The sequence below is a fragment of the Carettochelys insculpta genome, chromosome 21 (assembly GCF_033958435.1).
Source record: "Carettochelys insculpta isolate YL-2023 chromosome 21, ASM3395843v1, whole genome shotgun sequence".
Classification (NCBI taxonomy): domain Eukaryota; kingdom Metazoa; phylum Chordata; order Testudines; family Carettochelyidae; genus Carettochelys; species Carettochelys insculpta.
In genome coordinates, this window is record NC_134157.1 from 9,383,255 (window position 1) to 9,401,140 (window position 17,886).

The 17,886-nt window shown below is 41.8% G+C and overlaps 1 protein-coding gene across 1 annotated transcript in view; it reads right to left on the reverse strand.

Moving 5' to 3' along the window:
- Positions 1-17,886, reverse strand: part of CACNA1B (calcium voltage-gated channel subunit alpha1 B) — a 502,106-nt gene that overhangs the window by 155,705 nt on the left and 328,515 nt on the right. The window contains exons 18-19 of the mRNA XM_075015705.1: positions 11,581-11,648; positions 3,774-3,880 (exon numbers count right to left, since the gene is read on the reverse strand). Coding sequence (XP_074871806.1) covers positions 3,774-3,880; positions 11,581-11,648 — 175 coding nt within the window. The remainder of the gene's footprint in view (positions 1-3,773; positions 3,881-11,580; positions 11,649-17,886) is intronic.

The following is a 17,886-nucleotide window of genomic DNA, read 5'->3' on the forward strand; positions in this document are numbered from 1 at the left end:
CAAAGTGCTGATTCTTGGCTCTGAATATCTTGTTCCCACAATTAAAGAACCTACCATTAAAGGGAAAGTGCCCTAAGATGTGCTTCCCCCTCTTCTCCATTTTTGCCACCAAGGAAGCTGCACCAATGGCTAGTTGTAAAGTCCCATCTACTATTGTACTAGCTCCGTTGATGAGACCAATCAATTTAAATACTGTACAAAATCAGGGTTTTCAAAGGACAACTCTGGGTAAACTGAATGAAGGAAAACTCACCTCAAGAAACAATAAAGCAAGGAAAATGCTAAACAGAAAAAAAATCATAAAACTAGAATGAAAATAATGAGCTAAAACTAAAATGTAAAACAGATTAAACAAACATCTCATCTTAAAACAACATTGCGACAGAAAAAGATCCCATATCTGCTTCAATCCTGAAAAAGAAAATAATAAGCCTACTCAGGATAGAATTCACCAGGTAAAATTAGCCAAGTCATGGCCAAATTAATCCAGTCCTGTTTGCCTCTTTCATGCAACAGAAGATGAACCACTGAAGTCCTTAAAGATCAACAAAGCAGGAGTCACAAACCAACTGTAGTAATTTCCTTCATTGCTTCTCCTAGTTAAATAAACGGTGTTTTGAATATAGCACCTTCTGAGTCAATTTTGAGACTGGTGATATTGTTACTTGACTGCAAAGATCAATACATTATTAAAACAGCTTCATATTTCAGGAGCAGAACTTCACCATCCATTGACCATAAAATAATCCTCCCTCACATTGCATCCTACGCATCCGTGAAATTCTGTGATATGATTTAATACACTGGGATTATGCTGACCTACTAAAGTAGCGACTAACTTTTGTCATGTAGAAAACAAGCTCTGCAACTGATACAGTAAGCTGAATTCTTCCTGGAGCTCAGCTGTGATTAAGTGACAATGATTTTCCATGGCATAACAGAAGGACAAGTACAAACAACCACATGCGTATGAACACACATCTACATTGACACAGACAAGTAAACACACAGTATCCACACATAGCAGTAATGCATGAGGATGGAAAACCTGGGTACCATCCTACCCCTTCATGCATACATGATATGAAGATTCCAAAATGCAGACTTTGCTGAGATAAGGAAATAGGAGTGAAGAAGGCAAGAGGAAGGGATACAGGATTTGCTCCCAATTACGAATGCTACAAAACTCACAAAAAACAAAAGCAATGCAGCAAGCACAGCATCTTACTGTTTAAATGCAATGAAGGAAAAATAGGAATTGCTTTTTATTTAGACTGAGCACCAGGATAATTTTTCCACTTCTGTATGTTCTATGAACCCAAAGGGCAGGTCCACCAAAAGAATAACAAACAGTATGATCTTTCATGCTACAATATTAATTGAAAACCATTCTGCTAACATGAACCAACATGACACAGAAAACTTTGATCACAGTGCTATCTGTACTCTACAGAACACTGAAAGAGAGAGAAAGTTATTTTCAGAGGAACTTTTGAAATACATTTTTATCATACAGTTTTATACCCAGGTCATCAGTTTTAAATATCCTTTTTTGAAAAGTAAATTTAAAAATAAGTAAAAATCCGAAATAAGCCCTTTTTTAAAAACAAAGACTTATTCAAATTATAATCACAAATTTCAGTGAAAAACTTGTGAATGGACTTCTACATTACTCCATCTGCTCTCTACATACTTTCTAACCCCTAATTTGTCCTTCTGATTGTGTATTTATTCAATCACCGTTATATGTATACATCAGTCTTTCTCCGAGCCTAATGTCACTCACTCACACATGCAATTATTGAATCACATTACTTTAGTAAGTATCTCATGATTTTATACAACAGATACAACTTGTCTAGAGACACCGCTGAGAGAGGGAACCCTACTTTTCAAATATGGCCTCTACTGTTGCAAGCACAATGTTGCTCCTGCTGTTAAACGTAGAAAGAAATGAACCTGCAATTGCATTCAATTCATAAGCCTATCTGCCTGACAGTGTCTACAAATCAGGCACATAGATGTCTGAGCAGATATAACTTGTAGACACAATGAATAGCAACTTGCAATTTTGCATACCCGCATAACTGTAGTTATAAAACTGAACCTGTGATATCAAAACACAAACAAACAAACAAACAGTCACATTAAAGCCTGATGAAAAATCAAGAACTAAAAGTAAAGTCAATGGTAGTTTGGAGTGCTAAGTAATCTCCACATATATGATCATTTGTTAATAGTAATAATAGAAATATTATTGGGGAAAATGTATTAGAAAATAGCTTCATTAAATAGCGATCTCTCTGGACCACAGATATTTTAAAATACACCCAGACATGAAGTTATTCTAAATAAATTTAATGCTCCCCCGCTCCATAGAAGCATTTCCAGTTGTCTGTTTCCACAGACTGGAGGCTGTCAAGAAATATTTACATCTCTCAGCAAATGGCAGGACAGAGTCTTCTGAACACAAAGACACTCAAACTTCCCCATAGCTTTATATAAACTTCTAGAATAATTGTGCGTATCAATCTTAACATTTCACAATGGCTTCATTTTCAAACACAGGCTCCCTAAGGCCATGTCTATGCTAGCCAAAAACTTTGAAATGGCCATGCAAATGGCCATTTCAAAGTTTACTAATGAAGCGCTGAAATACATATTCAGCGCCTCACTAGCATGTGGGCAGCCATGGCACTTTGAAATTGATACGGCTTGCTGCTGCGCAGCTCGTCCAGGCAGGGCTCCTTTTCGAAAGGACCCCAGCTACTTCGAAGCAGATAGGAATAAGGGGACTTTGAAGTAGCTGGGGTCCTTTTGAAAAGGAGCCCTGTCTGGATGAGCCGCATCAATTTCGAAGTGCCGTGGCCACCCACATGCTAATGAGGCGCTGAATATGTATTTCAGCGCTTCATGAGTAAACTTCGAAATGGCCATTTGCATGGCCATTTTGAAGTTTTTGGCGAGTGTAGACATAGCCTAAGAAGCACAAGCAAAATGTATATTTGTGCAAACCACCAATTGTTTGTGCCAAATTAGATCCTTACCCTATCCAGGCAAAACCTCTCTGACTTCAAGGACTTCAGCACAGGTCTGAAAATTACCTATTTCCACCTACATGTGCAGCTTCTGCAGGAGAAGTTAGAGCTGTGTACTTGAAATGCTGGCTCCATGATTAACATTTTCTAAGTATTTTTCCAAAATGAGACCATACAGTACGTGCATGCCCACTTCTGGGCACAAAAGCCTACGTTTTCACATGTGACGTGATACTGTTGAATGCTAACCAGGTGTACAGGAGCAACTGTTTACATGCACGATGTCCTATTTTGCGTATTCAAATGGCTTCTTTGAGAACAAAAGAGCATGCAAAGACAATTTTGTGGCTGAAATTTAGGAGACTGTCAGATTATTTTACTTGGAATATAGTTTATACGGCAGACACATCTTTCAGAACAAAAAGTTTGAAGTGAAATGATAACATTTCCCCTGGTGAAGCCTTTCCTACAACAACTTAAAATCTCTAAAATGCATTTTTTACAATGATGTGGAGACAATGACAGAAAGACAAACTAAATGCAGAAGAACCCAGCAAAACGCATGACTAAGTGATCAACAAGAAATACTCAAATCACACCACAGCCCTTGTTAATCCTTCAGACTGTATATAGATTCTTGTGTGCCACAAGTTGCTATAATGGATTAGATATGCACTATGTCTGATGAACAGAAACCAAGTGATAAAAGTTCCCAAAAAATAAAATAACCCTTACGCTGCTATGGAAATATTAGCTGCAGACATGGGACTGACTTCTGCTACCTCCTTGGCCTTTTGGAGTGCAAGCTTCTGATTGGTAGCCTCTTCCATCTCCTCTTCATCCTGTTTCCGAAATCAAGGCATATCCAGTGTTACATCATGCATCATTTGTTTGAAGAGCCAGGATGAAAATCAACTGAACTCTTAAATGGCCACAAGTGATACACAACAGTCAGCCCCATTTCTAACAAAATAACAAATTAAAACATTTGGAAACACTGCATTCAGTTTTTGTTAAAGGGACCAAAGGCATGTTTTGCAACAGCACATTTTCCTGGTCAGGGTCCAGAGGCTTTACGTGTCTAGTGCCATATTAGCAAGTTTTAGGGAATCTGAAGGTTGCAACTATTTTGCATAAAATGAAGCTGATGGCAGCTGTCCTCATCTTTAATACAATGGCAAACTCTCTCAGGATAGAAATCCAACAATGAAAGGTTCTGTGTTGGTTTCTTCTGCTTAGAACAAGAAGCACAGCATACTGCCTGAAATTTCCAACCTCTGAGGGCATCTCCTGATACCTTATTTCATCACAACCAGGCAACATGTGGCACAATGCACAAAGAACACATAAGAGTGTGATGTTTTGTGCATAAAATAAGGTCACATTCCATTCATTAGACTGAAAGTATCTTTTAAAACAAATAACATACCAGAGGAAGATTTTAGAAGCAAGAGGAAGACCAAGGACAGGGTAGGCCCACTGCTAAATGAGGAGGGGAAAACAATATCAGAAACCATGGACATGGCAGAGGTGCTTAATTAATTTGTTTTGGTCTTCACCAAGAGGTCTGAGGTCTGATGAAGGAATGCTTCACACAGTGAATGCTAGTGGGAAGAGGATAGGTTTAGAAGATAAAATTAAAAAAAACAAGCCAAACATTACTTTAAAAAGTTAGATGTCTGCAAGTCACCAGCACCTGAAGAAATGGTTCCTGGAATACTCAAGGAGTTGATACAGGTGATATCTGAGCTTTTAGCTATTATATTTGAAGAGTCATGGAAGTCTGGGGAGATTCCAGAAGACTAGAAAAGGGCAAATATAGTGCCCACCCACAAAAAGGGGAATAAGAGCAACCCAGGAAATTACAGACCAGGCTATTTAATTTCTGTGCCAGGAAAGATAATAGAGCAAGTATTTAAGGAATTCATCTTCAGACATCTGGAAGAAAATGAGGTGATACATAACAGCCAGCATGGATTTGTAAAGAACAAATCATGCCAGACCAATCAGATAGCTTTCTTTGATAGGATAACATGTCTTGTGGATAAGGGAGAAGTGGCGGATGTGGTATACCTAGACTTTAGTAAGGCAGTCTCACATGATATTTTTATCAATAAGTTGGGTAAATACAACTTAGATGGGGCTATTATAAGGTGGGTGCTTAACTAGCTGGTTAACTGTTCTCAGAGGGCAGTTATTAATGGTTCACAATCATGCTGAAAAGTCATAACAAGTGGGGTTCTGCAGATGTCTGTTTTGGGACTGACTCTGTTCAATATCTTCATCAACAATTTAGACATTGGCATTGAGAATACACTTAGTAAATTTGCAGTTGATGCCAAGCTGGGTGGGGTTGCAACTGCTTTGAGGCATAGGGTCATAATTCAGAATGACCTGGAGTCTGAGGTAAATAGGATGAAGTTTGATAAGGACAAATGCAAAGTACTCCACTTAGGAAGAAACAATCAGCTTCATATATGTGGAATGTGAAGCGACTGTCTAGCAAGAAATACTGCAGAAAGGGATCTAGGGGTCATAGTGGACCAAAAGCTAAATATGAGTCAACAGTGTGATGCTGTTGCAAAAAAAAAGCAAACATGATTCTGGGATGCATTAACAGGAGTGTTGTGAGAAAGACATGAGAAGTCATTCTTCTGTTCTACTCAGCACTGATGAGGCCTCAATTGGAGCATTGTGTCCAGTTTTGGGCACCACAATTCAAGAAATACATGGAGAAATTGGAGAAGGTCCAGAGAAGAGCAACAAGAATGACTAAAGGTCTAGAGAACATGAGCTATGAGGGAAGACTGAAAAAATTGGGCTTGTTTAGTTTAGGAAAGAGAAGATTGAGAGGAGACATGATAGTTGTTTACAAGCACCTAAAAGACTTACAAAAAGGAGGGAGAAAAATTGTTCTCCTTGGCCTCTGAGAATAGGACAAAGTGCAATGGGATTGCAGTGAGGGAGGTTTAAGTTGGACATTAGGAAAAACTTCCTAACTGTCAGGGTGGTTAAACATTGGAAAAAATTGCCTAGGGAGCTTGTGGAATCTCCATCACTGGAGATATTTATGAACAGGTTAGATAGAAATCTATCAGTGATGGTCTAGACAGTATTTGATCCTGCTGTGAGGGGAGGGAACTTGACATGATGACCTCTCAAGGTCCCCTCCAGTTCTAGGGTTCTATGATTCTGTGATCTGAATCTGACTTTATTCACACCAATTTCACACTGGTGTAACTCCACTGATTGCAATGACTTCAGCTTTTCCATAGGGGAATCTGAAATTGGAAGTCATATTAAATTATGGCCAGAAAGATGCAGATGTAAAAAAAAAATAGCTCCAGATTAGAGGAGTCTGACCTGAACTCGATGGGACCCAAAAACCATGGTTAGGTTAAATGACCTGATCCTTTAGGCTTGGGTCAGGTAGTTCTGATCACGTGCTCCTGCCTGAGGATTTGTGAACGAGCAGGTGCATTCTCTTCTCCTGTGAGGTACTACAGGCCTGCTGCACTTTGTATACTGAGGACTGTGAGGTGCTGTGACTCACTGTGTCTCAGTCAATGTGTCAGTCCCATGGACAGCAGGCAGCAGGAGACAGATGGAATGCAGTCATGAAGAGTGGGAACCTCGATCCAGACCAAGACCCAAGGTTGAAGTGGTAGCAGTGCTAACCCAGGTTCAGGGGGAAGTTTTGGGTTTGGGATGGGTCTGAAAACAACTTGACCCATTCAGGCTCTGGCTGAGTCAGCTCAGACTTAAAAACTAAGCCCAAGCAGACCACTACTTCAGATCTGCCTCACATGTAACTTAAGAAACATACCACTTGACTTCTCAGAAAAAAATACAAAAAAAACCCCCATTTTTTTTATTTTTGTCACTCTTGTTAGTGTTGCACAACCCATACAGCAGCAGAAGTGTGATCTACTGGGTTCTAGCTGGCACACACCAAGATCATTGTTATGTTCTGACTGAAGAATCTTTAGTACTGATGATGAGCCATGGAAGCAGAGAATCTGGCTGAGCTAGCCTGCTGATCTGACAGCCTGACAAATAGCTGTTGTCTCAATCTAGTGAAATTTTGCCAGAAATGATGGAAAGATAAACACAGAATGCCACTTTTATCATCACTACGCCATGTAGAATCAATCACTCATCAAGCATGAGGGCAATTCTAGACCACGATAGCTCTGTGTAAGATGCTATCTGACCACCTCCTACTGTTGAGGCTTCGTTTTGCGAGATATTAAGTAGTGCATAGCATGCACCTGAATTTTTCCACCCTGGTCAGTATAGGCAAGAACAAGCAACTGGTCTTAATTTAACAATATTTGATCATATGAACTCACTTTGAAATTGGTTTTCTTTGCTTTCCTCTTTTCAAGTGAAAAAATGACAGTGAATTATAGAGGTGAAAAAAACCTCCCTCTACCATTGGACTTTCAAGCTTGCTTTTTTCTCTCAGGATATTAGTAAATCTATAATGAGCAACTCCTCACTGCAGTTAAGAAGGAATCCAAGCCTGACCACGAAGAAAATGTTCCATTAAATAATTATGCAAAATCAATGTCTCTCAGCTGACAATTTCCAGTAAATTTATTGATGGCGTGAGACATTTACTGTAATTCAAATGCATATTTTTATTCTGCTGAATATGAATAATTGGGGTCTAAAATCTAAAAGAACTGCAATATAACTAATGTCTGAATGCTTTGCACTTATGGGATGGGGTTCTCTGTGTTCTCCCAAGTTCTATCCAGATTTAATACAGTCACAAAGGTTTAAATTGTGCAATTTGTTTTGTTTTGTTTTGTTTTGTTTTTAAATAGACATTCATGGAACATAAGCCTGAGGATAAAGAAAGAATGAAAGGAAAAGAAAGAACAAAGAAATGTACGAAAGAAATATCCTGCTTCGAAGCCACTTTCAATTGAGCACAAATTTTTGATAGACTCTATAGTTCCAAATAACCAGCAGAAAATTGCTATTGTATTTACAAATTTAACAATACATAACTTAAAGCAACTAGAGTGTTTAGCAGTCAAGTGTTCAATAAAATAAAGAAGATAATAACTTTGCAGCACCTTTTATCTAGGGCTTTCAGAACACTATATACATATTAATTAAACTTCTGTTTTTCACTTGAATTGAAAGCTGTCTTTGTGGCAGGCAGTCTTTTTGTTCTGTGTTATACACTATGCATGGTAGGGGTCCCAGTGCATGACTGGTGCTCACAGTTGCCACTACACACACAAATCCAATATTACAACTACTGCTACTAGCAGCAGCAGCAGCTGTTGACACTCTGAGCCAGACATCTCTATAGATACCCACATTTTGCAGAATGCAAAGCAGGTGGCAAGGTCATAAGTAATTTGCTTCTTGTTTCCCAGTCCTGTTCTCTAATCACTTGATCATCATTCCTTCCCTGAAGCTGAGATCTAGTCTGTGATCCTTTCACTGGAATGCATATCTGACCAACAGTTGAAAAAAATTGTATCAGTGCTCAGGATTATCATCAATAATGAGGTTATTATGTTCAGAGTTACATGTTACCTTAGTTGTGAGGAGGATGTAAATGTGATAGTGTACTGCCATCCTAAATACTACTGACAAAACTTTGTGTGGGCAGCATGTGATTTTGCTCAAAGCAGAAAGGGGAATACTTTAGAAGTTTGCATTTTTAGGGAGTTGCTGTGCTCATCAGTTTTCTAATCAGGTTTCCACTTGCTAAGATGCATTGAAATGCAGCAACTGTGACTCTGGTGGTTTCTGCCATCAATGACAAACCACTGGTAAATACAATTAAATAAGTTTAAGTCATCTGACAAACCATGTTTTATACCATATCTAATACAACTAATGCTGGCTGAATTGATGCAGACCTTAAGCATCTTGGGGAAGGGTTGTTTTTGTCTTCTCCAAACAGACATTTTCAGATTACTTACAGTATTTGGACACTGTATGCAACGCTAATCCTCATGGGTATTAAAATATAATTGTCAAAGGAAGTCTCTGGAGGTCAACTGGCTCCTGAGTAATTTAATTATATCTCCAGGCCATTCTGGATTTTGCACGATTGTATCTACTTGGCAATAAATCTCTCATTCTCTAGGTAGGCTGCATAATTGAATTACTTTTATCTTTTTTCCTCCTGTTTTGAAAACTCCAGTGGATTTTTGGATCCATGAAGTGAAAGCACTTTGAAAGAAGCTCTGTGATTGGCATTGTTTTTGATTCTGTCAATATTTAATTGCACTCTGTAAACTCTTTAACAAAGGTAATTTTCTTTGAGATTTTATAATGAACAGAAATAGCTGAGTTTCTGTAAGGGAAAATCTCTCTCGGTAAAATTAAGACCCATCCCCTAAACTCAGGACTCAAATTAATCATAACAGGAAAGAAATGCAGAAAACAATCTCACAGACAGAGGAACATTTATTATACACCTGAGACCCATTATCCCTATCTTGTGCTACACATCAGGCATCTGCTTTCAGGAAACAAAGCTCCATTCAGAGCTGCAGACAGAAGGCAGCAATGCAACTGCCTAGCAGAAAAAAAAGCTGTAGAAAAAAAAGTTCAAACCTGGAAGAGTTCTGTACCATGGCATAGTGAGTTGTACTGGGATTTGGGTGTCAGGAATTGGAGTGGGCTCGGGGTCCTTCTTTTAGGCTGGCTTCCCAACTCAAGAATTATTAGGGAGTCCAGTACAAGAAGAAGTCCTGTGACACCTTATAGACTAACAGATATTTTGGAGCATAAGCTTTTGTGGGCAAAGACCCACTTCATCAGATGCATGAGACATGACAGGATTTCTTGTTGTTCTCGAAGATACAGACTAACACGGCTACCTCTCTGATAGGGAGTCCAGTGTTTCCAGTAGGCTGTGTGCTTGGATAGCCTCCCAGAAGAGATTCAAGTGCTGCCCATCTGATTAGCTAAGTGCCCACAGCCAGTGACATATCTTTCTAGTGGTGGTGCATATCTGCACGTGCCTTAGCATGTATAAAATTATTCCACACATGGTGTAAAAAATTAGAAGGAACATAGTGATGTATCGTCTCTCTGAACTACTGGCTACAGTGATGCATTGTTGCTATCTGCAGGCATTCACTGAATGCCTAAAACTGGTTGTGCCTACAGGACAATTCTATCTGTCTCCACACTGGTATGGGGAATGTCATTTTCTGAAGCAAAATGGCATCCTACATACAGCTTGACTTTACATGTTTTGCGTATGCAAGGTCATGCCACACATAGGATGCAGTCTTGCATGCAAATGTACAATTGCGTGCCTGCCTGGGAATTTCACATCCTGCCACTGGCTGGCAACCATTATCACAACTCTACCAAAAAAGTCCTCTCACTAGCTGGTGCAACAATAACAAAGATTAGTGCTCCTTTTCCCACAGAAGGAATATAAGTGCAGAAATTATTGTTGCAGTATCTTAGAGCTTAGCAGTCCCAGTCATGGGCTAGGGTACTGTTGTGTTATGTGCTGGACAAACACATTTCTCCCTGTACATTAGCAGCACTCACATACTTGTCGCAATGGGACCTACCTGACAATAGGTCTGGTGTTAATTTTATCCACCAGTAAGAAGGGGTTAGAAAATGTAAACAGACCCATAGAGATAAAGACAATGAATTATTCTGAAGTAATGATCTGAAGCAGGACAGTGCTGTCACGGTATGCTGTAGCATTTTGGATCTTTCAGCCCAACCCTAGGGCATATATATTTTATCAGAAGGAATGCTCCATTGTAAAATGGGGAGGATTAGAGTAAAGCAACCTCAGCTTCATTTTAAGCTCCTGCCTGGTTCTGGCATTCTGCCAATGCTCCAGTTTGTGTGTTGAATTTGTCTACCCTCTGCCGAGAGGCAAGCAGGCTTTATATCTTGACCAAAACTCTGTAAAGTTTCTGGCTACTAGCATTCCGAAGCTCTGACCAGAGGGCTTTAATTGTTCAATTTGTGCTGTAAGACATATTAACATGAAACACCACAACAGACTAGTGGAGACAAGTCACTGAATTTCCCCAGGTGATGGCTTCAAAATATGCATTGAGTCAGCTAAAAACCTTCAACTGGTTCACTGCCACTCCTGAAACTTGCTAACACCACATGTCCTTTTAAATGATAGCAAGGAAAAATGCTTGCTCCCCAATTATAACAAATCAATAAATCATTAATAATAATAATATGAATCTAAAAAAATAAGGATAACACAGGGGCACAAAGAAGCACATGCACAGGACTTCATTACTAAGCAGAAAGGAATATGTTTTTCACGATAAACTCCCTAAGCAATGGTACTGGGAAAAGAGAGAAAACAGGAGCATGGCACTTGTACAGTAATCTCAAGGCCACCAGAGACTGGCTGGAGTAGGACAATTCAGTGGCATATACAGAATTCTAGTGTCTTGGTGGGGAAAATTCAGCAAGATTTTATTAGTCACATTTGCAGAATGGAGATCACATACCACAGTCCCTCTGGCACAGATATGGTTTAAAGAACCAGATGTTTCATATTTACCTTGGTCAGTTCTTGTGCATTTGCAAGATTGTCGACAGCAATCGCCAAGAAGACATTCAGGAGTGTGTCTTTTAGGCAGCAGCTAAGGAAAAATCTTTACACTATGTTGGGTTAAATAATCTTCCCCCTTTATTCCCCTTCCCCAGGCCACCAGCAACCAACAGAGTATTAAAGGCGTAGGAAACGGAAAAATCTACTTCCTCTCCTTTCAACATAGGACTGACCCTAATGAATATTCTTCAGTGCTTTGTTAGTCCAGTTATAAGCTACCCAACCATACATACCACTTGCATTGAAATCCTACTCCACAGCATAGAAGACATCACACTCATCATTCTTTCCATCCAGCTTCTCCAGTTCACCACGACTCGTACATGTATACCTAATGTTTTTCCTCCTCTCCTTATTTATATATGAACCATGGGCTGAAAAATAGCTTGGTCTGAGACAATTCTTCCATTGCTACTATACAGTGGTTAGCATAACTTGGGAAAATAGGTTCCCACGTTAAATGTTTCTCACTGCAATATTACATACTAGCTAAGGGAAAATAGGACATCACAGTAAAGTCAATGCAGCAATGAGATCATTACTTCCTTTGTCACTGGCACCTACCATAGGTCCTCTGACTTATTATACTTTTACTTATTATTACGAGGAACACTTTCTTTTTTGCTTATGATTTCAACTACGCTTTGACCCTTAGTATTTTTATCATGACTGTTTTAGATATTGGTTTGCAATAAAGCAAAAGATAAAAGATTATTTTATTTGGCAAATAAAACAAAATGAAAAACAAAACAAGCCCACCGACTCAAAACTGTGCCTCAGAAAGAATACCAGGGCATTGTAAACACAACTGATATACGACCAGGTGTTCAGCTCTCGGTTTCCTGTGATGGCTGTCAGTAGTGATGGAGCTGCTGAATGAGATCCTGATGTGATAATGCAGATGATCTTGCATTTATGTCTCGTTCTTCCTCAAAGAATTCCCAAGTCATTTGCAACTCTATGTGCATATGCATGTGTGTGTGTGTGTGTGTGTGGATCGGGGTAACTTCATCCACCAGAGCAAAACACTATCACTATCTGACACATTCATTGCACAAGCATTTAGGACAGGCCTTGAAAATGTACCAGAAGCAAATGAAGTGCCTGAAGGAATTCTAAGCAGACAAAGTCTACTGGGCTGCATCTGCTGGTGTGCTCTGTGAATTGGGAAAGATGCACAAGGCACTGCTGTAGGGAACTAGTGATCTATAGGAGAAAGCAATGGGCTAGAAAAGAGTGAGCAGATAAAGGGGAGCATGGGAAGGAGGAAGGGCATGTAGCAGAGTTAACAGACCCTTCAAGGCAAGCTAAATTCGAGACAGGGTTTATGTAACCCTTGGGCTAAGTATTCATTGAACTATGTGCGTGCTTTGGACTTCACAGGCAGTTGCCCTAACAGAGCAACTGAGATTACTCTGTGTCCAGAGGATCTGTGGTTGGTTACAGCTGGTGTAGCTGGCTCTATATCAGCAAATCCCAGACCCCTCAGCTTACGGCAGAGATAGGGGATCTGTGGCCTGTACGCTGGGTCCAGCCTGTTGCTTCATCTGTCTGGTCAGAGGTAAATCTCCCCCAGGCTTGGCACTCTCCTCGATGGGGCTGGAGCCCTCAGCACCAGCTTGCTTGCATGTTACTGCAGCCCCTAGAACAGGGGTCTGTGGCCCAGATCTGGCCCACCAAGCTTTTAAATCTGGCTCACAGGCTGACCCCTATGGTTGTGGGGGGGCGGGGGGGGAAGAAAGTTTTGGGTGCTGCCCCACCTCAGCAAATCCCTAAACTTCTATTGGCTGATTTCCTGGCAATAGGAGCTGAGAGATTTTGCTGGGGGGGGGGCAGAGCTCAAAGCCCCTTCCTCCACCCAGCACAGAGCGCTGCATGGAAGAACCAGTGGCCTGCCTCAGAGTACTGCTGGGCAGGAGCTGCTTTTGACACCATACCCCAACTCCCTTCTCAGACCCCGCACCCCCACCTACATCCTCCCCAGGTCAGACTCCTCTCCTGTATTCATACCCCCACCTGCACCCCAATCCCCTGTCCCAGGTCACCACCCAAAACCCTCTGCACCCCCTTCTCTGATGCCCCAGCTCACAACTCCTTCTCAGACCCAGCACCTGCACCTACATCCCTCCCCCCAGCCAGAATCCTCCTCTGCACTCATAACCACTCCCAGACCCTACAATCGAATACCCTGCCCCAGGTCACAACCACTCCTTCACCCAAACTCCCTCTCAGACCACACTGCCCATCCTGCATCCAGCAGGGCTGACAGCCCCCGCAGGTGTGGGGAGGCCCAGCGCCACACCAAGCTTTTCCTAATCTCGTCGTCTTCTAGGGTGGGGGTGGGCCACAATTTTCATTAGGGGGCCACGCCAACATTTTGGAAAAAGCTGCACTTCTCTACAGAGGGAGTGTGAGGTCTGGAATGGAGGTTGGGTGCAGAAGGGCGCTGGGCGTAGTGGACTGGGGTGCAGGCATCCCTCGCCAACAGACAGAACAAGGAGAGCAATTGCACTGGTGCACGGCCTTTCCAAAGGGTCCAGGGCTCCCAGCCATAACCACTGCTACCGTGGCAACGGTGGTGGCTGGAGCCCTGGGCCCCCTGCACACTCCGTGGGAGTGCTGCTCTGTGCAGCTGTGGAGAGGGCCACTATCCAACTGTAAGGACTGCTAAGGGCTGACTGCTAGGTCTCCTCCTTCTTCTAGGCCCTTCTTCTAGGCGCTGCAGGAACTTGCCATCAAGCTGATGCTCATAGCTTACACGCACATCAGGGATGTGCTCAGAGCACCCTGAGCTCCAACAGTGGCATCTTGTGGACCATCTAACTCAGATCAGGATTGATCCACAGAGGGCCTTTGACTGGGACCCATTGGAGAGGGAGGCCAGGGTCATTCTTCCCCTTCACCTAAAATACTGAGGCATTTCTACCGGGAAAACAAGGGGCCAGAGTTCAGATGCACCAACCCTTAGGCCATCTGGCAATCCAAGCATCATCTTACAGTCACAGTAACCCCCTGCATCGTGATACAAAGCAACAGAGTTTGTGTTTCATCAATCAGTGAGCTAAGAAGCCAGAGGAAGCCACACAAGGTCTGACAGCCTCCACAGGTATGTCTGTCCTGAAGCTGGGACGGAGCATCCCTGTGTGGGCTGACAGACTCATATCAGTGGGGCTTACACCAGCGTGCTAACATCTTTTGCGGGAACACTACAGTCTGGGTTCTCAAGCCCATCCAATCTAAATGGTTCTGAAATTCGGAACAGCAACACTGACACAGCTATTTTTAGCACCCCAGAGCAAGCCTTCCTAACATAAGTCGGTCTACAGGGAGTCATCTTGAATAGTGGTATGTATTATGTAGAGATGATCTCCCTGGTTCTGAGAAAAGCTGGAAATAGTTCAGGGCAGGTAGAAGCAATGGGCAAGAGAATGTCCTTCCTGCTGAGTCAAGTCAAGGAAAAAAACCCAACCACTTCCGAAACAATCATTCTCTACCCACAATGCTGTCTCCTTAATGACTGAGTCTGAATTTCATTAACTCTTGATGGGAAAGGGATTAATTTCCCAGTTCCACATTAAGTGCTGCTTGGAATATGAGGTTCTAATTTAACAGAATGGAATGGTAGCTGTGACGTGCATTGCGGCAGTCAGCAATGTCTGCTGCCATTCTAAGCAACCACGGCTATCTCAACTTCCTCTTAGGTGCCTCTGACACTTGCAAAATGCCCTCCAGGATCCAGTCAGAAACCCAATGGAGTCAGGTGGCAATTGTGAAGCTGCTTTCCATGTCTATCCCCTACCTTCACGTAGGCAGACATAGACTCACACAGGCCGAGTCCACACTAGCCCAAAACTTCGAAATGGCCATGCAAATGGCCATTTCGAAGTTTACTAATGAAGCACTGAAATACATATTCAGCACCTCATTAGCATGCGGGCAGCCGCGGCACTTCGAAATTGATGCGGCTTGCCGTCATGCGGCTCGTCCAAACGGGGCTCCTTTTTGAAAGGACCCCAGCTACTTCGAAATCCCCTTATTCCTGTGAGCAGATGGGAATAAGGGGAATTCGAAGTAGCCGGGGTCCTTTCGAAGAGGAGCCCCATCTGGATGAGCTGCGTCAATTTCGAAGTGCCGCGACCGCCCGCATGCTAATGAGGCGCTGAATATGTATTTCAGCGCTTCATTAGTAAACTTCGAAATGGCCATTTGCGTGGCCATTTCGAAGTTTTCGGCTAGTGTAGACATAGCCATAATGTTGTTAACTACTGCTAATACGTCTTTTCATGGCATGTGCTATTTTGATCCACCGTCAGACTGATGCCATCTGATAAAATGGGAATGTTGGGACCATTGATGCTTTGGCAGGAACATGCTTTATACGAAGCATTGCACACAACTTCAGCATTTGGCTGAGACTGTATCTTCCTGGACAGGTTAACACAATCCCTTGGTTGGGTGAAATCGGCAGCTTTTGTTCAGCATTGTTGTAACTCCGTAGTTTTAAAGAGAAGGCGCTCACAGGCTGCTTTTGAGGGATAGATTTGGCCTTGAAGTTTCATTTAGGACACCCCTCTAGGTCTTGATTATATTCAGAGTCCCACTTATCTACAGAGCAATGCTGAATACAGACAAGGATTCACCTTATATCAGGCCAGATTCTTTTCACCATCCCAACAGTGCCACCACTATTAAGTGTAGTGAGACAGACAGATCCAGGATTTTGCGGAAATGGAAATATAATATAAACACAAATCTCAGGGCTTGGAGGTCTTTTTGGTTTTGCTTTTTTTAAAAACCAGTTTCTAGCCCTTTTCCTTGCAAAGAGTCCTGCAAACAACTAACAACTGGGCTCCATTCTTGAAGCAGGAAGCTGTGGATTCACTCATTCATCACACTTTTATGTAAAACTAAACAGTTAGCACTAACGAAGAATCATCTCACTCCCTCTCCCCAAAATCCTTTGTCCAGTTCTATACATAGTGATGGGCTCACACACCATGGTGAGCAGGAATTTATGTATGTAATGGCAAAACATTGTTTTGGAAGCCCACCCCCTATTGTTAAAACAGGCTCTCCAACTGGGGCAGAATTAGGCTTGTTTCTTTCTTACCTTCAGTAATATATCAAATGTCGATACTGAGAAACCGGAAACAGAGCCCCCTCTTTTACAGAGGAGCTGCAACATCTTTTACTTTGCTACTGCATAGCCTCCCTGATGGACTGCATATTAGCTAAGAAAACCTATTCCCAGAGCTGATCTGACATCAGAGAAGCAAGTAAAAAAAAAAAAAAAAAAAAGAGATGAACCACGTAAATTTCTGTGCAGGTGAAAATGCCTATAGGAACGGGGTAGTGGTAAAATGTTTTCCTCAATGCTTTTTTTTGGGGGGTGGAGGGGGGAAGAGGAGCTGGTACTCAGCCACCCCTGTCTCCACCTCCCTACACCGAGACAATCCTGCAGCTGAGGATGCTGAGATGTTGGTACTCAGCACTGGCAAGTACCAACACAAAAAAAGCACTGGTTTTCTTAATGAAAAACCCAAGCTGGGAAAGTAGCGTCTTTTCAAACTTCTAAGAGGGTATTACAAATGACAGAAGGGGAAAGAAACAGAAAATTATCCTTAAAAAAGTAATTGTCAGTGTCCCTTTAAACGAAAGATTAGGAACAGAAGAAACATTACCTGTCACATCTAATCCACAATCCAGTCAGTGCAGAATTGTTCCCTATGGGGTAAGAGATATAACCAATATTTCCTTTTTCTTAACACCATTCTTTTGCTTGAGGTTATATTCACTTGCACCACCAACTTGAAAAAGTACTAGGCAAGGTTTGTTCATAGGTTTTTGGGACACTAAATTTATAATTCATTTTCAGACATTTCTGATTATGTTGTACTCGAGACAACACAAATCATTTGAAAGTTACGGTTTGGCTTTCAGTTACATGAAAAAATATGCCCCCTGCATGCCATGAGCATTAGAATGGTCTTTTAATGAAAAACAGAGGTGGCAGCAACTTCACTGGAATCCTTCTAGAAATACACCAGTCAGCTGGTGTACCAACGGGCTTACCGCTGCTATTCCCCCCATGATCAAGGGAAAAAGAAAGACTTTAAAAACCAGAACAACAACAAAACACCCAAACAACATTCCCCACATCTGTTCTTCCCAATCTGTGCAGATTCTCATGAACGTTTATTGGAGATAAAGTCACAGGGATAGGGAGAGTAATTCCAAATTTACTCTTTCAAATTT